The sequence below is a fragment of the Odocoileus virginianus genome, chromosome 1 (assembly GCF_023699985.2).
Source record: "Odocoileus virginianus isolate 20LAN1187 ecotype Illinois chromosome 1, Ovbor_1.2, whole genome shotgun sequence".
NCBI lineage: Eukaryota > Metazoa > Chordata > Mammalia > Artiodactyla > Cervidae > Odocoileus > Odocoileus virginianus.
This window is the reverse complement of record NC_069674.1, coordinates 85,353,025-85,379,152: the sequence shown is the minus strand read 5'-3', so window position 1 is coordinate 85,379,152 and position 26,128 is coordinate 85,353,025. Positions and strand designations below refer to the sequence as shown.

Here is a 26,128-nt window from a genome sequence, read left to right as displayed (position 1 = left end):
GAGATCAATCCTGAGTGTTCATTGGAAGGACCGATGCTGAAGCTGAAACTCCAATACTTTGGCCACCAAATGCGAAGAGTTGACTCATTGGAAAAGACCCTGATGCTGGGAGGGATTGGGGGCAGGAGGAGAAGGGGACGACAGAGGATGAGATGGCTGGATGGCATCACCAACTCGATGGACATGAGTTTGAGTAAACTCCGGGAGTTGGTGATGGACAGGGAGGCCTGGTGTGCTGCGGTTCATGGGCTCGCAAAGAGTCGGACATGACTGAGCAACTGAAATGAACACCTAAGCTATGGTTTTTCTAGTAGTCATGTATGGATATGAGAGTTGGACTATAAGGAAAGCTGAGTGCCAAAGAATTGATGCTTTTGAACTTTGGTGTTGGAGAAGACTCTTGAAAGTCCCTTGGACTGCAAGGAGATCCAGCCAGTCAGTCCTAGGGGAAATCAGTCCTGAGTATTCTTTGGAAGGACTGATGCTGAAACTGAAGCTCCAGCACTTTGGCCACCTGATGGGAAGAACTGACTCACTGGAAAAGACCCTGATACTAGGAAAGATTGATGACAGGAGGAGAAGGGGACGACAGAGGATGAGATGGTTGGAATGGCATCACTGACTCAATGGACATGAGTTTGAGCAAGCTTTGGGAGTTGGTGATGGACAGGGAAGCCTGATGTGCTATAGTCCATGGGTTCGAAAAGAGTCAGACATGACTGAGTAACTGAATTGAACACCTTCCATAAATAATTACTTAAAATTCAAAGTAGATTCGTTCTTAATATTCTTACTGTGTATAGCTATAAGCTATTTAGTGATCACTTGAGAGTTTTCAAAACTAGATAATATAATTTATTTTTTAATCAAGGTGTAGTGTACGTTGAATATTCAGATTTTTAAGGATGAAGTCATTTGACAAACATCTGTAACCTGACTACCACCGCAAGTTACTTGGTGTGTAAATTATCCCCCATGCCCTTTGGTAGTCATTTTCCAGTCACTTTTCACCAATAATTTTCCTGATAGTCACCTAATTTTTCCTATAATGGAACTTTATATCTTTATAAGTTTATATGATGGTATATGATATAAAGAAAATTTTCTGAGGCTACTTTCACTTAATATAATGATTATGAAATACTTTTGTTCTCTTTATCTTATCCTTAACTCTACATTATTTTATCATGTTTTTCATGTATTAGCTCTCCATAGTAAAGTATCATTACTTTTGCTTTAGTAGTGGACAGTTTTTAAACAGATTTAAAGAGTTTATGTGTCTTTGTGTGTGTGTGAGAGAGAGAGAGAGAAAGAGAGAGAGAGATTATGTGTATACATATATAATATAAAGATGATTTATAAAAGGTCTTTTATGTTTGCGCACATATTTAGTATTTCTGGTGTTCTGTATTCATTTGGGCAGATCCAGGCTTCCATCTGGTATCATTTCCTTTCAGGCTGAAGAATTTCCTTCAACATTCCTTGTATTTCAGTTCTACTGGCAACTAAGTCTCTCATCTTTTGTTTATAAGAAAATGTTTTTCTTTTCCTTTAATCTTGGAATGATATTATCATTTGATATAAAGTTCATGTTAACAATTATGTCACACTTTAAAGATATCCTTCTAGTATTTTTTCCCCTTTTCTGATGATGAGAAATCAGTTGTCATTCTTGTCATTGACCTCAACAATTTATTGATTTAATGCATGTTTTTTCTCTCTGTCTTCACGACCTTTATTTACTTTTGTTTTTTAGTAGTTTGGTGATTAAATATAGATTTATCTGTCTTTATCCTGGATGGAGTTAACTGAGCTTCCTGTATTAGTGCCTTGTTGTTTTTGATAAAATTTGGAAAACTTTTAGTTAATATTTTTTAAAATATTCTATTCTGCCCCATTCTCTATATCCTCTGTTTCCTAGAGTTCTGTTATATGTTTACTCGATGACACCATCCCACTAGATACTGAGGCTCTTCGTTTCCTTCAGTCTTTTTTTTTCTTCTCTGTATATCTGTCTGGATATACAGATAGATATTTTTCTTGATATACAGATATTTTTCTTGAACTGTTTCTAAGTCCTTGTCTTCTGTTGTGTCTGAGCTGCCATTAGTCTCATTCAAATATTTTTTTCATTTTCCATTTAGTTCTTTTTCACAGCTTCTGGATGTCTTTTGAAATTCTTTTCACCATTGTATCCCTCTTCATCATCTTCCCCTGTAGATTGTTTTAATATATCAGTCATAATTATTTTAAAATGTTTTTCTAGTAATTCTAATTTATGAGTCACTTTTGAGTATGTTTCTATTACCCTATTTTTTACCTGATAAGTCTTGTTTGTTTGCTTCTTTGTCTTGCATTGTTTGATTATATGCTAGACATTGTGTTTAAAATTCCAGTGTAGGCTACAAAGGGCTTGTTTCACTGAAGTTTGATTCTTTTACAAATTTCTTTGTGCTCAGAGCTCTTCAGTGATTTAAAGAAAAGTTTATGTTTTCGTTTATTCGGTGATTTACTTTTACTTTTGCGGGACTGAAGTTTTGTGCATCATTTTTCCTTCTAATCAGATGTGGATCTCCAAAACAAATATATTTTTGAGAGGATGTTGAAGTTCTTTCCTGTTGCAAGAAAATTCTTTCTTCTCACACTCATAAGGGATAAATGCAAATAGTTAGGATGAGGCCGTATTGACTTCTTTCTCTATTTGATGTTTCAGTGTTAATGAAGAAAGGACAAATATGTGACTAATATACTCTCTGTGCATACATTGTGGATGGAATCTAATTATAAGAGAAAGGGAGAAACCTTGGCAGTTATTTGGTTACTCTTGACCTTTTCATCTCTTGTTATAACAAGTGCTCCCACTTTTTCTGAAAGCTCTTAAATTAGCCAACTTTGGACTTACTTATATCTCTGAATCTGGAGTAAGAAGTGGCAACCCACTCTATATTCTTGCCTGGAAAATTCCATAGATAGAGGAGCCTGGTGGGCTGTAGTCCATGGGGTCACAAAGAGCTGGACGTGACTGAGCATGCCCGCCCACATGCCATAGCTCTGAATATGGACAAATGTACAAATACTTAAACGCTCTTGGATTCAGTAACAGGTGAGCCTACGTATTACTAATACTGTCTGCTCAGGAACCAAGACTTGTTGCCTCGTTGGCCTGCCTGTGGTGTCCCCACTGCCCAGTTTGCTTCTTTCTAGGCTTTTATTCTGTCCATCTGCTTTTCTGATGGATAGTATTTCAGTTTCTAGTTTGTAGTTTTAATTGCCTGCCCCGGGGTAATTGAATCTGCCTATTTCCAGTCTTTCCATCTGGTTCTTGGTTTTGGACTGTCCAGACTCCATTACTTGTATGTGATTTAGCTCATACTGACTAAAATTGCTACATATTCCTTCAGACTCTGTCTACAACTTTCTCTCCTCTAAACCACACTGAACTCTTCATCCCTGATACTACTATATACTTTTAGTCAAAGTCCTGATGATATTTTAAAAATAACTTAGATGAGAAAGAATGCTTCCTGAAACAAATTCCAGTCTCAAATTTATCATTTACTTGCAAAGTGTTTTATTGCTCTATAATCACCTCAATATTTAAAGTATAGAACAAATAATATGTAATGGAAACAGATCTTCCTACTAATTTATGTTTGGTTTTTATCTTTTGATAGTATTAAGTTTGATACCTGCTGATGTATGTATAATGCAGATGTTTCTTTTGTTTCAGTTTCTGCAAAAGGCATTGTTTGGCTTTTTGACAGCAGTATTCAAATCACACATATCTTACAAACTTGGAGAGCATAAGTATTTTACACCTTCCTAATTTTTATATAGCATTAAATTTCATACACACACAAACACACACACACACGAACTTATGAAGTGAGAACTCCAGTCAATTGAGTTGGTGTTCATTCTACATAATGCTATATAATTTAATTTCTTCACTTGAAGTTTTGATTCAGTTGCCTAGTTTTGACTGACTTGACTAATTTAATTGTTGGTAGCTATTATTGTTATAGTGTATGGCCATGGAGAATTAGAATTTAATACAAAAATAAAATTTACAATCAGAGGAAGAATAATATGACCAAAGTTAAAGATCATCTATGTGAAGAACCTAGACATTTTAATAATAGTTATTATATGTACATTGCTACTCCTAAGTTTTTGAAACTTCATATATGTAATTGAATACACCAAAAGATACTGGGAATATTAGATCCACTATTGAGTGAATGAGAATCTGCTGTAGTAAGATATGAGCATAATGACAAAGGTGGTATTATCATGGGACCTTTGTTGAGAACAGTCTTTCTCCTCCAGTATTATCTATGTTCAGGTCTTGGTCACTACTATTATCTTACTGTTATTATAATATCATACTGTTTTAGTTACTATTATTATAATCTCATACTATTATTTTGTGCTAGTATCTTAGAATGGGCTTCCCAGATGGCTCAGTGGTAAAGAATTTGCTTGCCAGTGCAGGAGATGTGGGTTCAATCCCTGGATCAGGAAGATCCCCTGGAGGAGGAAAGGGCAACCCACTCTAGTATTCTAGCCTGGGAAATCCCATGGACAGAGGAGCCTGCCAGGCTACAGTCCATGGAGTCACAAAAGAGTTGAACACGACTTAATGACTAAACAACAAAAATCTTCTTTGAAGGCTGTAATCATTTATCTTAAAAAAAAAATTTTTTTTTTATTCTTAACCTATTGGCAGGACAGCCATGGAGATGCAGACATTGAGAACACGCTTGTGGACACGGGGCAGGAAGGAGAGGGTGGGGTGAATGGAGAGTGTAGCATGGCAACATGTACATATACCATCTGTAAAATACATTGCCGGTGGGAACCTGCTCGATGACCCAGGGAGCTCAAGCCAGTGCTCCGTGACAACCTAGAGGAGTGGCGTGGGGTGAGAAATGGGAGGGAGGCTCAGGAGGAAGGGGACATGTGTGTGCCTTTGGCCGATGTTGAGTACAACCGGAACCAACACATTATTGTAAAGCAATTATCTTTCAATTAAAAATAAAATTTTTAAATGGGTTATTTTTTTTTTTTTTTTTGGTTCTTAAAACAACAACAAGCTTTCTTTTGCCCTAATTTTTTTTTTTCCAGAAAATTTTCAAACTGAGGTTCTATTTACATGATGAAAAAAATACCTGATTTTTTTTTTTTTTTTTGGTCACTGTGGTCCAAAAACCAGTCATGTTTCAAAGAGTGCAGAGAATTGAATTGTTGGGCCTTGTATCAGCTGAAACTGCTGATTGATAAACTAAACAAATTGCTTTCAGTAAGTTATTAATGCCTTACCAAGACCCACATCTTGATGATTCCCACCCCCCAACAAAAATTTCTTCATAGTGGATCCATTGTTGTTACTTTCATACAGGGCTCAACTTAGATTATGTGTAATATAAGTACCATCATGTGCTCCGTCTCCTTTCCACCAGGAGACTGTTTTTTTCATGACTGTGTTTATTCCTATCTATAGCCACATCTTTGCCAGGCTCAAGGCTGTGGGCAGTATGGGCCACAGATGCCAGACTTCCTATGAACTGGTTTCCAGTGCTGTCATCAAGCTCTTTGCTTCTGGATTCTTCAGGGAGCAGGGCTGGCAGCTGTGCATATGCTTTGGGGTCTACCATTCAGTTAAATTGTTAATGCTGGACTCCTGTTTTCCTGGCTCCCTTGAGTTCACTCAAAGAAACAAAATGGTATTCCCATATGTCCCTTATTGTTTTTTTGGCAAATCTCCATACCTCCTTTAGCCTCTCAGATTCTAGAATGCAAGAGACAAACTTTCTTTGTGAAGCTTCCTTCCCTCAGAGGCTGTAGACGAATAGCACTGATTCTAAAGCAAACTCACTTTAGAATGTCTTTTCTGAGGCTTAAGTTGACTAGTTCTAAGGACTATAATAGTGTATTCCAAAATATGCATCCCAGTGAACTGAAGTTAAAGGCAACCTGAAATGATCTACTAATTTGAATGTCAAATTTTAGAATTGGTTCTGGGAGATCAGTAGATAAAGTGTCTGCCTACCATGTGGGAGACCCAGGTTTGATCCTCGGGTTGGGAAGTTTCCCTGGAGAATGAAATGGTAACCCATTCCAATACTCTTGCCTGGAAAATTCCATGGACGGAGGAGCCTGGTAAGCTACAGCCCATGGGATTGTCAAGAGTCACAAATGACTGAGTACCTTTACTTCTCAGTGATTATAGAAGCTGCCCATTAATGAGTATTCAGGCATTCTGCAGTATAGTGTTTTATCCTCATATTCCTGTTAATTCCTTAATGTCAAAAAGAATCAGAAAACTAGATTTTTAATTTTTATCCAGAAAATTAACAGTAAAGCTGTTAAATAGTACTTATTAGAGATTTGTGAAATTAAGCAGAAGTGGATAAAGTCTACCATTTGTTAGTAGTACATTCCTAAGATGATATAATTTGATGCCGTCTCTCTTTCTGATAAAGACAGAGTAGGGAAACTGATTATTTATGACATTTAGTAGACATAATGCATTTATTTTCACTTCTCATAAGATTATATCCCAAAAATTTAAAGCTGGGAAAGGGAACTCTCTAACTTTCACATTATTGTTGCCATGCGATAATTCATGTGCAACTATTTCATTGCAGATACTAGTGTAGCTGAAGAAAAGGACCTCAGAATACACCAAAGATAGGTGACTCACAAGGTGATAGAGAATTCTGATGGACACTTTTGCATTATTCAGCTCTACCTAACAGAATTCAGGGATGTCTTTGGGGAAATCGTTATAAATGAAATGCTTAACAAGATGAGCAGTATTATTTATATTTTAAATCCTGTTACAACAAATATCATTACCAAGCTCCCCCTGACAAAACAGAAAAAGAACAACAGCAACAAAAACCCAGGCAGATATAACAGACAACCCAATTAATTCAAGTAATAACTTTTAGAAACAAAATTTTAGTATAAAGGAGATCATTAGGATTTTCTATCCAGTTAAATCTTTTAAAAGTATTATGTCTTTACCATGTTTTCTGAATTCCTGATCTTTGTACAACTTAATATATAGAACCAGAAGTTTACTACTATATATAATTTTTAAATGTATGAAGCCAGCTAACACATACTTATTTTCATTACTCTTTTGATCTGTCATCAGGTAAAAAGACTTGTACACTTGGCAGACACATTTACTAAGATGTTAGAAAAGACACTTACAAGCAAAGAGATTTGTTGGGAGATAAATTATGCTATCCTAGTATTATCTTGCAAATTACAGGTTCTAGCTGCTTTTAGCTCTTCTTTTTTACTAGAGCCAAATAGCTTACACACTGATATATTTAGTAATTATTGTTATTATTGGATATCAAAGTAGGTTAAAATATTTCCAATTATTAAAAAATCAGCCTCCATGTAAGAAACATTTCTTAAAGTTAGTTTTAAAATTGATAATGCATCAATAAAAGTCTGATATAGCTGGGATTTTGCCTTCAAATGAAGTATTTCAGGCATATAAATCACTGCATATGAATTTCCAGTTCAGCAAATGTATTGGAAGTAATAATTCAACCATCACATCTTTATTTGGAAATTCATGCTATTGAGTTTTTCCATGCTGTGCTTGGTTTTGATATATATTATTTCACTAAGGATTGATACTTCAGTACATTTAGGAATACTTTAGTGGTAATACTTAGTCATTGGGAGGTAATTACTAAGCTCCAAATTAGCAGTGCACTTAAAGAGAAATTTTAAAAATAGAATTGCAATCAACTGGTCTGACATGCTCAGTTAGTCTGAATAGTAGGCAGTTACATTATACATAAAACATTTTTCTCAGCAGGACAGATTTCCTTGAGTTTTATTCTTGTAACTTCCTAAAAGACTTATATTCGAAATATTAAGTAAAAATATAATATTTGATCAAGTACTTCTAATAAAAAAACACAATCATCTGATTTTTTATCACTGTATAAATATATAGACTTTCTGTACTCTGTTTTGCATGTACGCTTTTATTTAAATTATTTTAATTGGAGGTGAATTACTACAATATTGTGGTGGGTTTTGCCATACATTGACATGATTTAGCCATGGGTGTACACATGTCCCCCATCCCGAAGCCCCTCCCACCTCCCTCCCCGTCCCATCCCTCTGGATTGTCCCAGTGCACTGCCTGGGAGTGCCCTGTTTCATGCATGGAACTTGGACTGGTCATCTGTTTCACATGTGGTAATCTGCATGTTTCAATGCTATGCTCTCAAATCATCCCACCTCGTCTTCTCCCACAGAGTCCAAAAGTTTGTTCTTTATATCTGTGTCTATTTTGCTGTCTTGTGTATAGGGTCATCATTACCATCTTTCTAAATTCCATATATATGTGTTAATATACTGTATTGGTGTTTTTCTTTTTTACTTAGTTCACTCTGTGTAATAGGCTCCAATTTCATCCACCTTATTAGAACTGATTCAAATGCATTCTTTATAAAAGCTGGGTAATATTCCATTGTGTATATGTACCACAGCTTTCTTATCCATTTGTCTGCCAATAGACATCTAGGATGCTTCCATGTCCTGGCTATTATAAACAGTGCTGCGATGAACATTGGGGTACACATGTCTCTTTCAATTCTGGTTTCCTCGGTGTGTATACCCAGAAGTGGGATTGCTGGGTTGTATGACAATTCAGTTTCCAGTTTTTTAAGGAACTGCCACACTCTTCTCCATGGTGTCTGTACTAGTTTGCATTCCCACCAACAGTATAAGAGGGTTCCCTTTTCTCCACACATTCTCCAGCATTTATTGCTTGTAGACTTTTGGATAGCAGCCATCCTGACCAGCGAGGGATTGTACCTCATTGTGGTTTTGCTTTGCATTTTTCTGATAATGAGTGATGTTGAGCATCTTTTCAGATTTTTTTAGCCATCTGTGTGTCTTCTTTGAATAAATGTCTGTTTAGTTCTTTGGCCCATTTTTGATTGGGTCATTTATTTTTCTGGTATTGAGCTGCATGACCTGCTTGTATATTTTTGAGATTAATTCTTTGTCAGTTACTTCATTTGCTATTATTTACTCCTATTCTGAAGGCTGTCTTTTCACCTTGCTTATAGTTTACTAAAAGTCCCACTTGTTTATTTTTGCTTTTATTTCCATTTGTCTGGGAGGTGAGTCATAGAGGATCTTGCTGCGATTTATGTCAGAGAGTGTTTTGCTTACGTTTTCCTCTAGGAGTTTTATAGTTTCTGGTCTTATATTTAGATCTCTAATCCATTTTGAGTTTATTTTTGTGTATGGTAGAAAGTATTCTAGTTTCATTCTTTTACAGGTGGTTGACCAGGTTTCCCAGCACCACTTGTTAAAGAGACTGTCTTTTCTCCATTGTATATTTTTGCCTCATTTGTCAAAGATAAGGTGTCCATAGGTGTGTGGATTTATCTCTGGGCTTTCTATTTTGTTCCATTGATCTTATTTCTGTCTTTGTGCCAATACCATACTGTCTTGATGACTGTAGCTTTGTAGTATAATCTGAAGTCAGGCAGGTTGATTCCTCCAGTTCCATTCTTCTTTCTCAAAATTGCTTTGGCTATTTGACATTTTTGTATATCCATACAAATTGTGAAATTATTTGTTCTAGTTCTGTGAAAAATACCATTGGTAGCTTGATAGGGTTTACTTGAGTCTGTGGATTGCTTTGGGGAGTATACCCATTTTCACTAAATTGATTCTTCCGATCATGAACCTGGTTTATTTCTCCATCTATTTGTGTCATCTTTGATTTCTTTCATCAGTGTTTTATAGTTTTCTATATATAGATCTTTTGTTTCTTTTTTTTTCTTTTGTTTCTTTAGGTAGATTTATTCCTAAGTATTTTATTCTTTTCATTGCAGTGGTGAATGGGATTGCTTCCTAAATTTCTCTTCCTGTCTTCTCATTGTTAATATATAGGAATGCAAGGGATTTCTGTATATTAATTTTATATACTTTGCTATATTCATTGATTAGCTCTAGTAATTTTCTGGTAGTCAAAATTAGTAAGTGGCTAAAGGGGCTATTGCTATTAGAGGCAGTATTAGTTTAAGCACTGGTTCATTGCTTATATTTCGAAATGTATAAGGTATCTTTCCGTCTCTCTTTTGGATTTGTTAACTGCTATATGTTTTTTTTTTTTTAAATATGTTCTTAACTTTCTAATTTGTTCTTATCAGTGGTGATTAGCTCTTATTTTCCATAATTTCTGAAACCTAAATTATATTCATTGAAATTAGTAATGGTTCTTACTATCCATTGAATACCTACTAGGCATGGTGATGTTAGAGAGATAAAATATACATTTCTGCTCTCTGTTCTTCTGAACGAATGCAACAGGTGAAATAGTCAGATTATTTTGTACTTTGCAAAGTCTCAGTTCCTGTCAGTTCCATGACAATAAACTGAGCTATGTGGAATAATTTGAATTTTAGTCATGCTGATTTAAAAAAAATGAATCTTTAAAATGATTCTAGTGATTTGCTTGCTACTTCTCTTTACTTGCCTGGGGAGAGTTTCACTATGCATATAAGGAATACACAAATGAGTTTGACATCTTGATAAATTTAATCAGAAAATGCAAATTTCCTCTATTATGAAAATAATAAAAAATGATTGGATTCCTTTTCATCTCATTCAGATTCACTTTACATATAGATAGTGTCATCGATTCCTTTTCTTGAATGTCACATGGCTATCGGTGGTGAGCAAATAGTCTCCAGCATATTCTTGTAGGAATACACCAGAGAACATTTTTTTTCTCTTTAACAAAAGAGAAGCATCAATAACTCATCTAAACAACTGCACAATAAGGATGTGAGCACACATTATTTGAAATGTTGTTCATGTTAATGATGTTCAAATACTGCCACAGCTCTGATTAGTCATGTTCATGACTGAAGAGAATGTAAAACTTGAAAAAACTTTTGAAAAATTAGATTCTTAAAATGCAAATTACATCACCATAAAATTGTTATTAATCCACAGAAAAGATATTTGGCATGTGTTTTCACAGATTAACTGTTTGGTCTGCATAACTTTGAATAAAGTATAGAGCAAAGAATTTTTTCACAGAGTAAACAAAAATTCACAATTGTGTGGAGTAAAAAGACATCTGTAGGTTTTACTACTATACTCTGAGATGCTAATAAAATAGATTAAGAATATCATACACACTCCAGATTTTGAGAGAACAAAATATTTCTTCACAAAATGAAAATCCTATCTATATTAGTATTAGTCACATTAGATGAGAAAATAATAAACCAAGCCCCTGAATACTTTATTGTATACACTGTATTTTTTCATAGTTACACTTTTGTGATACTAGTAGAGTATTGAGGTCTTTGAAAATACAAAGCTTACTGAAAATTACTCAGTGAAGATATATGTTAATTTTTGTTGAAATATAGTTGATTTGCAATGTTGTTTTAATTTCATATGTACAGTAAACTTAGTCAGGTATACATATTTCTACATTTTTTTTTAAGATTCTTTCCCTGTGTGGGTCGTTACAGAGTACTGAGTAGACTTCCCTGTTGTGTAAGTAGGTCCTCATTAGTCTCTTTATCTACGTTAATGTCTGTCTGTCAATCCCAGTCTCCTAATTTATCCCCCTCCCTTGCCCCACTGGTAACAATAAGTTTGTTTTCTACATTTGTGACTCTGTTTCTGTTAATAAACCCATTTGTATCATTTTTAATTAGATTCCACATGTGAGTGATACTGTATGATATCTGTTTTTCTCTGTCTGACTTCACTCAGTATGAAGATCTCTAGGTCTATCCATTTGCTGCAAATGGTATTATTTTGTTCTTTTTTTTTATTATTGAGTAATACTCCATTCTATATGTGTACCACATCTTCTTTATCTATTCCTCTGATAATGGACATTTAGGTTTTATCCATGTCATGACTATTGTAAATAGTTCTACAACATTGGGATATATGTATCTTTTGGAATTATCATTTTCTTATGGTATATGGCTACGAGTGGGATTATTCGGTTATGTGGTAATTCTGTTTTTAGTTTAGTTTTTTAAGGAACCTCCATTCTGTTCTTCATAGTTGTTGTACCAATTTATGTTCCCACCAAGAGTGAAGGTGGGTTACCCTTTCTCCACATCCTCTCCAGCATTTGTTATTTGTAGATTTTTTGATGGTGTCCATTCTGACCAGTGTGAGATGATATCTCATTGCAGTTTTGATTTGCATTTCTCTAATAATTTACAATGTTGGATATATTTCCGTGTGCCTCTTGGCCATCTGTTTGTCTTCTTTGGTGAAATGGCTATCTAGATCTTCTGTGCATTTTTAAATTTGGTGTTCTTCTTCTTTTTTTGATAATGAGCTGCATAAGCTGTTTGTATATTTTGGAGACTAATCCTTTTTTGGTTGCTTCATTTGCAAATATTTTCTCCCATTCTGAAGGTTGTCTTTTTGCTTTGTTTCCTTTGATGTGGAAAAACTTTTAAGTTTAATTAGATCCCATTTTTGTTTTTATTTTCATTACCCTAGGAGGTGAATCCTAAAAGATACTGCTCCAAGTTATGTCAAAGAGTGTCCTGCTTATGTTTTCCTCTGAGAGTTTTATATTATCCAGTTTTATCTTTAGATCTTTAATCTATTTGGGGTTTATTTTTTTGTATTGTGTTAGAGTGTTCTATTAGTAATTTCATTATTTTACAGTAGCATCCCAGTTTTCCCAGCACTATTTACTGAAGCAACTGTGTTTTCTTCATTGTATGTTCTTGCCTTCTTTGTCATAGATTAGGTGATCATAGGTGGTGTGGTTTTATCTCTGGGTTTTCTGTCCCATTCCATTGGTCTGTATTTCTGTTTTTGTGTGAGTATCATACTATTTTGATGACTGTAGTGTTGTAGTATAGTCTGAAGTCAGGGAACCTGATTCTTTCAGTCCTGTCTGTCTTTCTCAAGAGTACTTCGGCTACTTGGGGTCTTTTGTGTTTCCATACAAATTGTGAAATTGTTTTGTTGTTCTAATTCTGTGAAAAATTCCATTGGTAATTTGATAGGCATGCTTTGAATGCGTAGATTGTTTTGGGTAGTGATTTTCACAGTATTGATTCTTCCAATCTAGAACATGGTATAGCTCTCCATCTGTTTGTGTGGTCTTTGATTTCTTTCACTGGCATCTTATAGTTTTCTAAGTATTTTGTCTCCTTAGGTAGGTTTATTCCTAGGTACTTTCTTCTTTTTGATGTCATGGTAAATAGAATTGTTTTCTGATTTTCTGTTGTTAGTGTGTAGAAATGTAAGAGATTCTGTGTATTAATTTTGTATCCTTCAAATTTACCAAATACATCAATGAGCTCCAGAAGTTTTCTGGTGGCATTTTCAGGATTGTCTGTGTATAGACAAACCATGAGAATTTTATTTCTTCTTTTCCAGTTTTGATTCCTTTTGTTTTTTTTGTCTCTGATTGCTGTGGCTACAACTTCAACAAAAAACAAAATTGTGTTTAATAAAAGTGGCGAGAGTGGGTGTCCTTGATGTTTCCTCATCTCAGAGGAAATGCTTTCAGTTTTTCACCATTGAGAATGATGTTTGCTGTGGGTTTGTCGTATTTGGCTTTTATTGTATTGTGGTAGGTTGCCTCTGTGCCTGCTTTCTGGTGAGTTTTTATCATAAATGGTTGTTGAACTTTGTCAAAAGCTTTTTCTGATCTATTGAGATCATATGGTTTTTATTCTTCAGTTTCTTAGTGTGGTGTATCACATTGATTGAATTGCATATCTTGAAGGATCCCTGCATTTCTAGGATAATTCCCACTTGATCATGGTATGTGACCCTTTTAATGTGTTGTTGGATTTGGTTTGCTAGTATTTTGTTGAGGATTTTTGCACTTAAGTTCATCAATAATATTGACCTATAATTTTCCTTTTTGTGGTATCTTTGTCTGGTTTTGGTATCAGGGTGATGGTGGCTTCATAGAGTTCCTTCCTCTGCAGTTTTTTGAAGAGTTTCAGAAGGACAGGTTTTAATCTCTCTCTAAGTGTTTGATACAATTCACTGTGAAGCCATCTGGTCCTAGACTTTTCGTTTGTTAAAAGTTTTAAATCACAATTTAGGTTTTAGGACTTGTGATTGATTTATTCATGTTTTCTTTTTCTCCTTGATAATATTTGTTCTTGAGCTAAGGAAAAACCTGGCTCAAGCAGTGTCATGCACAACAAATGTTTGTGCCAGACAATAAGGCAAAACAAATGCAAAGAAAATGCAGAAACATAAAAAACAAATTTATTGTCAAGAGATGCAGAATCCAGTGTGAAAATCAGATATTTTCATAAGGATGAAAAAAGTAATTTTAAAGCACTTTCTACAATAGTTCATCAAATCAAAGATTCCATTAATTTTAAGGAGCAAAATATTTTATGTGTTTCTCAGAAGATGCTACTAAGTCTAGTAGGCAGCCTCTTACAAAAAGCTGGTATGCCAAAGCTGTAATCTTGAGAGAAGGAAGAATTTGTAGCTGAGGTGAAAGCAAAGGACCAAAGGGATTAAAACCAGGGTAGTATATTCATAAGTTGTTTTATCATTCTTTATGGATTGCTAGTCATTATGTAAGTCTACAGTTATTGTGTATGTATAGAAAATAAAAATGTGAACTAAGTCATAGGGTGGTGACCCCACTGTGAAGAGCTGGTGTGTGAGACACTAAAGATATAAATCACAATAATCAAAAATAATAAATCAATCATACTAATTATTCTCAAAAAAGGTTCGGCAGACCTCTAAGGGTACTTTATAGAGGAAACTGTTAGAGAGCTCTAAGACTCAGGTGTGATTTCTCTGGGCAAGCAATGTTGGAGCCAAAATGTGCAGAACAGGATATCCTGGTTAGAAGAGAGGGGTAGGTAAGAGGAGGACATTTCACACAGAACTAGGAGCATGTGCAAAGGCTTATGGCTAGGGAAACAAGGCTTATTGCTAGGGAAACACTGGAAGCATCTAAAGACTGCTGTAGCTGGAGTGAAGAAAGCAAAGTGGATGGAAGTACAAGATGAAGCTGAAGAGGTGGACAGGGGCCAGGTCATGTATGCAGTATTGTTGCTGTTGTTCAGTCACTGCGGTTGTGTCCAACTCTTTGCGATCCCCTGCACTGCAGCCAGCCAGTCTCCTCTGTCCATGGAATTCTCCAGACAGGGATACTGGAGTGGGTTGCCATTTCCTTCTCCAGGGAATCTTCCCACACCAAAGATCGAACCTACATCTCCTGCATTGCAGGCAGATTCTTTTCCATGTGGTATTGGTCACTAGTAAATAGATAGAGTTTATTTTGGAAGGATGAGGAAATTTTATTCTCATTGCTTCTGTTTACTAAGTTCAGTGAGAAGCAAAGTCTTCACAAGGTTAAAGGTTGAGTAAGGGTTAATGGAGATTTGAAGAAAGAGAAGAAGGCAGAAATACCATATGAGAGACTTGGAGAGTTAATCAACTAGGGAATATAGTATAATTCCTGAGCATTATGAAGAACCTACTGAAGTTTTAAATCATGAGTTTAAAGGAAGACCAGTTGTGTGGCTTTTATATATATTTTGGTGCAGGAAGGGAATGGCTACCCACTCCAGTGCTCTTGCCTGGGAAATCCCATGGACAGAGAAGCCTGGCAGGCTCGGGGTTGCAAAGGCTCCAACGTGACTGAGTAGCTAACACTTTCACTTTAGGTGCAAGAACAGAGCAGATGCAAGTTGTATTTAATCAGTTATAATTTTAACAGGAGAGTATGTTGAAGGAAGAAAAGGACAAAGCAGCTAAAACTATGTTACGGACTGAGTGTTTGTGTTCCCCAAATGTATATGTTGAAGCCGTTAACTCCCATGTGATTTATTTGTAGAAAGGGTCTGTAAGAATATGTTAAAAGTTGCATAATTTCATGAGAGTGGGACCTTAACGCAGTAGAGTTGGTGCTGTTCTAAGAAATGGAGGAGGCATCAGAGTTCTCTCTTGTGCTTATAATCATGAGCCTAGAGAATGGCCTTATGTGAGGACTCCAGGGGAAAAGGAGACAGATCCACAAGCCAGGAAGAAAGCCCTCAACAGAAACCAAATCCTGCCAGACCTTAATCTTAACTTCCAGCCCCCAGAACTATGAGAAGTAAACTTATGTTGTGTAAGGCACGCAGACCATGGTATTTTATTTTGGGAACCTGAGCAGACCAACATACTGGGGGAGTATGTTGGAAGGGAAAAGGGACAACTTGTTTAAATTTACATGCAGAGAAATAAATATAATGAAGGGCTCTAAAGTCTCAGCCATATTAGGAGGGAAATAAACATGGTGGTGGGGATTGAATGATGTATATTGTATGTCAAAAGTTTAGTAAGGCCAAAGAATTGGAAATCCCAGTGCAGTTGAAGCTTCAACTGGAAAATAGGAGAGTAGGGTATTTGACATTGAGATTTTGGAAGATATGTCATTATTTATTGGCAATGGCAAAGTCTAGGAGTATGACTGTAAACAGAAGACAGATTTATGGAAGGCAAGGAGTCAGAGAACTAAGAAATCAGGATATTGAATGGATTGTCCATGTGGTTATTGAAATCACAAATTAACAGAGGAGTGATGGAGACAAAGGCAGAAATTCAGAAGGTAAAATATGCAAGGAATGGATATACATATAAGTACAGAGATATGAGTGATATTTAAAAACAAAATCAACAGGAATTGGTCATGAATTAAAATGAGATAGAGGAAGAATTGGCTTCCCAAGTAGCTCAGCTGTTAAAGACTCTGCCTGCAATGAAGGAGCCGCAGGAGGTGTGAGTTTGATCCCTGGGTTGGGAAGATCCCCTGGAGAAGGACATGGCAACCTACTCCAGTGTTCTTGGCTGGAGAATCCTGTGGACAGAGGAGCCTGGTGGGCTACAGTCCATGAGGTTGCAAAGAATCAGACTTGACTGAGCAACTAAGCACAGAACATCTGAGGATGAATAGGGAGAGGGAGCCGTTAAGGATACTCATTGGTTCATGACTTGAGCTACAGGATGAATCATGGTATCCCTGGTAAGTTAGAGAAGGCTGGGAGAGGATCAGTAGTTTGACTCTGGACGTTCTAAATTGGAAGTGTTCTTGGGATATCCCAGTGAATATATCAAGTAAGTAGCCTGGTATTTCGGTCTGATGCCTAGAGCAGAGTTCATCCTGGAAATAAAAATCTGTGAAATATTGGATGATGGGTAGTAACTGAGTTCCGTGAGAGTGGTGACATTGTTTACAAAGTAAGTATAGAGAGAGGACGAGCCTAAGACTGGGGCCTGAGTAACTTCAGGATTTAATGAGCAGATTGGGAAGTAAGAGCCTTAAGGGACACTGATGCGGAAGCGGAGAGATAAGGAACCAGGAGAAAACGCGGTCACAGAAGACAAAGGAGAGAGACTGTTTTAAAAAGGAAGATGTAGCAAATAGTATCGCAAGCCAATGTGAGACCGAGTAGGCCGAGAGAATAAAAATGTCATTATTTAGTGATATGGAGGCTATTGGTGACCTTAGTAAGAGCTGCTTTAGTGAGCTAATAGAGGTGTAAGACATATTAGCGATAGGTGACTGAAGCAGAGGTGAAGAAAAGACAAAGAGAGAAAGCAGGATAGACCACCTTTTCAAGATTTTTAGCATTAAAAGGGGAAGAAAAGAAGTGTGACAGTAAGGATTAATGGAAGTAAGGATGGAGATACATATTATGTGTGTGTGTATTTGTGTTATCTAAGTGAACATATATGTATAAAATTTTATTTTCAAGATGGCATGAACTTGAGCCTATTTAAATTTTGATGAAATCAATACAATTGGGAATTTTAACATGAATTTAATATGTTATTGAGGAAAACACTAAATGATAGTGGGAAAGTAGGAGGGGATGTTATTCTAACCACAGTTTCAGAGAGAGATTCTAAGAGAACTAGCAACCCTCTAGTGCAGCAAGAGGGAAAGAGAGCTGATTGCCCCAGGACTCAGCCATCGTCTTGTGTTCTGCTTGCTCTTTCTGGGTAACCTAGTCCTTTTTTCTATAAGAGAGTGTTGATGGCAGTTGGCACAATGGGCTTCACGTTCTGAAAGCAGCCAGGAGACAGGAGGACACAAAGCTCCATCTGCTACTGCAGGCAGGTTGGTGAGATGTGAGAGAGCAAATAGGTGGCAGAAGCAGCCTTTCCAGCTTTCAGCTAAGAAAATGCAGGTGCAGGGCCCTCAGAAAAGACTGGGAAAATGTAGGGGACTTCTGCATTCCTGAGAACACATTTGAAAGTATGGGTACATCAAAATGAGTAAGGAAATATTTGTTATTGGCAATAAGATAATTTTCAGTCTAAAACAAAGCAGTTCAGTAAAGTGGTAGAGGTTGCTGAAGAAAACTATATAGTGAAAGGCAGACCTTTTGTTCAAATTTGGCTGTAAGAGAAAAGAGGAAGATGGGAATAAGTGATATTTATTAATTCTGTTAATAACTTTTATTTGTCTTCTGTAATCCAGCTGGTTACCTGCACAGTTTCACTTCTGTTTTGTTCCTTAGGGTGAACTCTGTTCAGGTTGATTTTCTGTGCGTAATGTTTTTGAAAATCCTTTTTTCTGAACTATTTTTCATTTATGCTTTCCCCCTGCCCAGACTATCAGTTAAGTCCTTTTTCACCTTTGTGAACATGACTCTACTTGTTAGATCCTTTAAAATTTACCTTTCAACCTTCTCTTTGTTTTATATTTTTTCACTCTGAAATAATTGATGTTTGTTGTGAAATCATTTGGAAAATACTTGAAATTTTTAAGTAAATGTAACCCACATAATACCATCACACAGATAGATCATACTGTATATATTATTTTAACACTAATACTTCTAAAATTGCTGTCATTTCTGTTCTGCTGAATATCTGTAACAGCAAAATTTTAATGACTGTGTTAATATTCTGTTGTATAGATGGACCATATTTCATTTAACTATTTGCCTAATATTAATTAACTTAGGTAATTTTCATTTTTCCTATTGTAAATAAAACATAATCTTTTACACAAACATTTGTCTACACAATAACACCTTTAGGGCAAAAATCCTTTAAGTAGTAATAGGTCACTAATAAGTAGTAATAGGTCACTAATTCAAAGGGTAAATGTTTTGTGAAGGCTCTAAATGTATAGAGGCAGATTATCTTCCAGAAGACCTGTAATAAGTTATCTTCCTGCAAACAGCATTTATAAATATGTAGGTACCACGCCATGGAGTAGTTTTTAAAGTTTTATTTCCTAAGTGGAAAAATGGCTTCCTATTGTGATTTTCACCTGCTTTTATTTGATTACTAATTAAGGTGAATATTTTTTCTTATAGATAGTGGGATGTCTTCTTTCTACTATCTAGTCATGCCCTTCACACATAAAACATAGTATTTTAATTTAATTATAAAAGACCATTAATATTAACCTAATTATAAAATTCTGCTACATGCTAGTTATATTACCTTATATTATATTTGTTGTTATTTTCACCCTAACTACTGTTTTCCCTATAAAGTATATTGCACATAATCTAATCCTTCATTCTCAGAAGTCATGTAGCACTCTATAGAGTTTCACTCTACAATCTTAAAAGCCGCTCCCTATTATCTTGTGTTGTCCACTAATAGTTTCTTTTTTGCTAATCTTTTTAGCCACAAAAATAGTGAGTTGCTTAAAAATAAGAATATAGAACATGTTTATCATTATTCCTAGATTTGTAATTGGCATTGTTAACTTACTGACTTCTAATTTGTTTCTGGGATTATCATTATGTAGGGGCTTTCCTGGTGGCTCAGGCGGTAAAGAATCTGCGTATAATTAGGAGACCCAGGTTCAATCCTTGAGTCGGGAAGATCCCCTGGAAAAGGGAATGGTTACCCACTCCAGTATTCTTGCCTGGAGAATTCCATGGACAGAGAAGCCTGGCGGATTACAGTCCATGGGGTCACAAAGAGTCAGACACAACTGAGCGACTGACACAAGGATAACAATAGACCTATCAAAATACGTAGCGAATTAACTCCTTGTATGTCAGCTACTATTATGTTCTAGAAAAATTTGTGTATATTTAAAGCTCGTGGGAATAGATTATTTTTATTGGGAATATTTTTATGCTTGTAGTAAGATTTGGAAATAAATATCCCTGGGGTATATTAAAATTATTTGAAATTTTTCGGATTGTATACTAAAGAAACATTCTGTTGTGAGCATATTACTTGTGTCATAGTTAAGTGAAAGGTAGTGTGAACCATCTGATAAATGATTTCTTTTTTTCGCGTCAAGTAACCCAACTTTTCTGAGCGTGCTGGCTTTGCGAGGATTTATAGTTGCCTGCCTTCATGCTGGAGTTACTTCAGCTTTCCGTGATGCATTCCAGCTAATCTGGAGGTTAAGGCATTCCTTGATCATGGATAGATCTGATTGCTACTCAGCCCTGGAATTCTTTATAAAATTCCAGAATGTGGGCTAGAAATTGACTTAGGGAATCCAATAAAGTTGCAAGTCTTGGCAGTCATCCAAGCTAAATTTATAGACTGGAAGAAATATGGGCTTTCCATTGTTCTTTTTCACCTTTCTGGGGTTTCTTTTGTGTGTATTTGAGTGTGTGAGTGTAAATTTATCATTTTGCTGACATTGGAGTGGAAATAACCATTGAGGGTGTCCAGCTAAAGAATTTTCGCTTTGGATCTTCCCTGGTCTTTCTGAACTTTGACCCAAACCTGCACCAAGAATGAACTTGTTCTCCCTCTCTCGGATGCTGGTGTCATTAAATAAGAACTGGTCCTTGAAAATGAATCACACTAGGATAATAGCTGATATGCCATTTGTCTGCTTGGTACAACTCCCAAACCCCTGTTCTTCCCCTGGCTCTGTGGGAGCCTTCTATCTGAGACACGATCTGAGAAAACATAATCCGTGTATTGTTTCTGTTCATTCTACAAAATGGTATTGGGGGCACGAAAACTTTTTCTGAAGCCTCTTGTAGATTCCACTCTTTGTGTGTGCCTGATGCTCTTGGTACATGGAGATCTAAGCAGTCCTCTCCTATCTGATCACTGAAAATCTGTCTTGTTCCTACAGAATGGATTTGCTGTGGTGAGGCCCCCAGGCCATCATGCTGAGGAATCCACAGCCATGTAAGTACCAAGGACTGCTGGCCATCTCCCAGCGCCACGGTTCCTGGCGGTCACCTGCCCCATGCATGTCTCTGAAGCCTCTAATTGTTAGCAGATGGACTGAGAAATCTTGCGAGGTACTCCCAGAAGCAGATTTATGGCTTCAGAGATCATATAGCATTTTAAAAAATGCTCTGAACATTATTTATAATGGTTTTCCTGGCTGATTTGCTTTCTTATTTCTCTGTTCTTCTCTATTCCGCAGGGGGTTCTGCTTTTTTAATTCAGTTGCAATTACCGCCAAATACTTGAGAGACCAACTAAATATAAGCAAGATATTGATTGTAGATCTGGTATGTATTCCTGGCCAGAGCTGCATTTTCAGTGACTCTAGATAAAAGGGACTGAATTTGTATTTCTCTGTTAGGTTGCCTTGTTTTTAGCACTTGCAAACAACTGAAGGGTGTGTTTCCTTTGAATGTGGAAACTCATTAAATTCAGGATTGCAGTTCTGAAACCATAAACATTCACGTTTCACTTTCATGGTGTTAACTGCAATTTAATGAGAAGAAGGCGCAGATCGGGGCAACTTTTATGATCCTTAAATGAATTGATACTTCCACAGTTAAAATAACCCAACAGAACCTGAATTTACTTTTCCCTGCAGAATATAGACTTTAAATAGTCAGATGTGCTGGAAAGAATGTTGTTGCTTTGGTAACCAATTGGCCACTTCCCCTGGTTAGCAATCATGTTGCTTGTTGTGCAACAGTGGTATTATTAAAACAAGTCAGCGTGTCATTTTTTTTTTTTTTTTTTTTCTGAAAAGATCTCAGATCATGTATGCCAGTTTGGGATGACTGCCGGCAGGAACCCTGCATGATTAAGAGTCAGAGGCATTCGATTAGTCTTGCCTTTTAACATGATGCATTCTTACACAATAAGAGTTATAATTTGTTTAACAAATGGTTTGTTTAAATGCAGATGACACTTGGCATGTTGTCTATAGTAGATTCACGAATAATGAGCTGGAGATCTGCCCCATACAAAAGGACCAGCCCAGGAAAGGGCGAAAGAAAACTGACTGGTGATTTATGAGCCCCGTTTTCGGTTTGCCTCCAGTTCACGAGGAGGTGTAATAGGTTGTCTGACAAAGCATAGACAGGAAATGAACCCTGGCATCCAAAGCGAACCTGCTGCATCTGCACTTAATTAATTTTTGCAGGTGATAAAAGATTTAAAGGCAAAATATGTTAGAAGTTTTTTTGAAGTGCAAGGCTTAATAGTCTAAATCTTGTTCATATCTGCACTCATAATTAAATCTTATTGGGAAGCCGTGGCCTTACCGCCTGGTCCTCTGATTCAGTTAGGCAGGCCTGCCAGAGGGTGGGGAGAGAGCAAACAAAGCCCTGTGAAGAAACAGTCAAGTTAAAGTAAAAAAGGAATAAAAGGCTGATAACCATTTCTGGCGTTCCAAAGGAGTGGATCTTTTCCCCCATACTGCTCTGTAGCCTTCCTACAAGTTCTCTGGTGCTGAGAGTATTGAAACCCAGCTTTCCATGTGTTTTCCAAACGTGCTGAAGTTTCAGTGTAGGTCATAGTTCAACATTTTAAAGAAGCGTGTTGAAGGCCTAGATATACTACAGCAGTGAGGTCTTAAAATTTTACAAAAACGAGGACATCAGTTCCTATTTTCCCATGTATATACAAAATGACATTTTAAAAAATGAATAATTATTGGCTTACATGATTTATAAGATACTAAATCTTCAAAATAATTTTAATATGCTTCTAAAACACTTAAGTTCTGCTAGAAAGATAAGCTAAAAACTTGAAGAAAGGGCAGCAGATGAAGACCAAGGATTGTGAGGAAAATCTTTCTACACATTCTAAATTTGTCAAAATTATGCAGGAAAGAGATTGGTAAACTGTCACCCTGTCTTTCAGAATTTCTTCGTGTTATTTTCTGAGGACTCTCCACTACTAGGAAGATAATAACTGTTAAGAGCCTCTTTGAAAGCACACGTGTGACATCCAGACTCTAGAGCAATGGACTGTACAATAGACATGAAAGCTAAAATGCCTGGATGGTGATGGATGGATATCTTATGCCTCAGAGGATTTGTGTGTAAAGCTTTGTTTTTGTACCTTCATATAAAATAAAAAGATTTGCGGGATATAATTTGCTATGATATATAAAATAAGTTGCTTGGTAGCTACCAGGAGTGTCCTGTAAGCTTACTGGCCTTTGATTATGAATTTGCTCCATTATCCCACATAAAGGACGCTGATTTCCCAGCAGGCTGCAGTAGAAGAGAAGGTTTTGTTTCATGTTCTCTAAACATACGAGGTTCTTTCCAAAGGGTTGCCTCTGAGATCACCACCAGCCCGCATATTCTTGCTTTCAAGTCTTCCAGATTCTGCAGCTGCAGGAACACTTTGAGGAAATTCCCCTGTTTCTTCCAGCTGCTGAGAAGGAAGTTTTAAAGTGCCACGTGGCGCTGAGACATCCCGTTCTCCCTGGCTGACAGGTCTGTTCTGCAAGAGAGCAGAGGAAAAGTAAAGGTGCTTCAGTGACAAAAGATCTTCATTCCTGCATATCCAAACTCACTGACTTTAGCTAACTGATAGGAACCGCAGCTCCACCAGTTCTTGGGCCAACAGAAGCCAGAGCCACTCCATTGTTCCAGCAGCTAGATTCGTCATTTTTAGATGCCTACTAATTAGAGAGCCAGAGCTCTAATTCACCCTCTATTTGAGTCTGCAGCGAAATTCAGAGACGTTGAATATTTTAGGCAGAGATGGTTTCTGGTTTATCTGGGGAGCTTAACCTTCTAGTTTTCCTTTTGGGGAAGGTTCCAAAGACCTTCAGTTTGGTAAGGAGAGGGAGAAGGTGCACTTGCTTTTCAGCTTGCAAGAGATTGGCCATTGTGTTAGAGCATGAACCTCTCCTAGGATGTGCCTGCATGACTCAGGTAGCTTTTACGTAATATGACTTTCAGTTGAAAAGAATACATTTCAGGCTATTTTCGTTTTTAAAAAGGATTCTTCAAATGTCCTTATATTTTTGGGAATTCAATTTTCAGTCAAGCACCAAACTTGACCCAAGAATTGCCAGTACTAAATAATTTTAAGTAATAACATTAGTTGATAGAATAAATTTATTCAGAGCTATTTTAACATTGTAGTGAAAACATATTGGCTCTAAATCCTTGCATAGAATACATTTTCACAGTGTATCTTTAACTAGTAAGCTAGTGGTTTTTTAGTATTTTCCAGCAAATCTTAGATGCAAGATCTGTTTTGAGGCTGTGAGTTATTTGGTTCATTTTCTTACTATAGCAAGTCCTCATCATCACCAATGATTGTCTTATGTTGTTGCTATGGAGAAAAAGTGTTCAGATCATACCTGACCAGTAGGCACTTTGTATGTGTGTTTTCAGAGAAAGCTGAATATAAGTTGTTGCCCAAAACAAAAGGCACATTTGAATTTACCTATATCTCTAAATGCTTTCTGAATATAAATATGGAGTAAAGAATTATCCATGTATTTTTAGAATGAATTTGTAAATTTTAATGAATAGTGTCTGTTGAGGCCTTATTGTGCTGTGGGCAAGACTGTATTTCTTGTTTTGAAATTTATGCAATGATAAGCACCCAACCTGTTTTTCAAAACAAATGATTTTATATCTAAGACAAATTATCTTGTGTTTGACTGTCTTAAATAAACCTTTACAACAGCAAGACAATATTTTACTGGTTTTCAAACTGTTGATATGTCTAGGCCCAGAGCACAATTTTTCTTAAAACACTGACTGAAAATTCTATCTTGTAATAGAAACAAAGCTTTCTATCAGTGTTATTTTTCAGAGTATTTTGTTTGTCCATCCTCTAGATATCCATTAACAAATTTGAGACATTGTGGGTTAAATTATTTCATTTCTGTTCTCATAAAGGAAACGTTTTACTATCTCCTCCTTCCTATCCTTTGAACATCCTGAAATCCAAGATTTAATATTTTTCAGTATGCTGTTTTTTTCCCCTGATATGTATATGCCTTTAGCCAAGACAAGTTTCTGGAAGGATACCTATCTTCCCCAATATTCTATGATTCCTTAATTGGATATGTGTACTGTATGAAAGAGGGAAGGTATATTAGTGTATGTCTGCACTGTGGATGGCAAGGAAACTTCAGGCTTTCATAAATCACCAAATGTAGGTTTTGATGGTGTCTAGTGAGGGAGTTCTGGGCTGGAGGTTGAAATGGAGACAACTTATATAAACCTCAATAATGGGCAATGATGACCAACAGTCTCACTTCATAGTTTTACCAAGAGAATCAATGAGATAATGAATGTAATTGTAAATTAACAGCATAATGGTTATGAGTTTGGCCTTAGGAGTAAGAAGTGGATTCAAGACCTTGTCTTGAAAAATTATTGAAACTCTCCAAGTCTCAGTCTACTTACCTTTTAAATTAGGGATAATACCATATACCTCACATAAATGTCAAATAATCTATGTGAGATGTTTAATATGGTACCTGACTCAAAATTTTTAGGAAGCATTGTTGAAAACAGTGTGATTCATACTGATACAAAATACAGTACAGTGTAAGTAGGTAGTTACAAGTAACCAAAAATTTTTTGTAACAGAACCTGAAACTATATATGTTATACATATAGCAGTAATACTATATTAAATACAAATATGTAGGTTATTTGCTTTTAAGAGTAATTTATTTTGTTCAGAAGCTATTTAGGAACCACATTAATTGAGACTCTTAATGCTTGAGGTGTTTTAGTAAGGACATTTAAAAAATGCTATTAGTTTTATTTTTCCCATATCTTGTATCAGTTCTAGCATGTTTGTATCATAAGACAATTAGAAAAAAGAGCTATTAAGTTTTGTATCACTATTGAATATGAATGCCATAAGAATTTTTTTCATTCATTTTGATGAAACTGACTTTTTTCCT

At 36.1% G+C, this 26,128-nt stretch overlaps 1 protein-coding gene across 19 annotated transcripts in view; it reads left to right on the top strand.

Annotated features, from left to right (window-relative positions):
* Window positions 1-26,128, top strand: part of HDAC9 (histone deacetylase 9) — a 972,671-nt gene that overhangs the window by 773,834 nt on the left and 172,709 nt on the right. For 17 of the 19 annotated variants that reach the window (XM_070470395.1, XM_020901439.2, XM_070470453.1 and 14 more), the window contains 2 exons: window positions 21,116-21,171; window positions 21,416-21,503. In XM_070470395.1, the coding sequence (XP_070326496.1) occupies window positions 21,116-21,171; window positions 21,416-21,503 (144 nt within the window). Of the gene's footprint in view, window positions 1-21,115; window positions 21,172-21,415; window positions 21,504-23,097; window positions 23,285-26,128 lie in introns of those variants that run through there. The other 2 variants (XM_070470510.1, XR_011488684.1) reach the window with 2 other exon arrangements.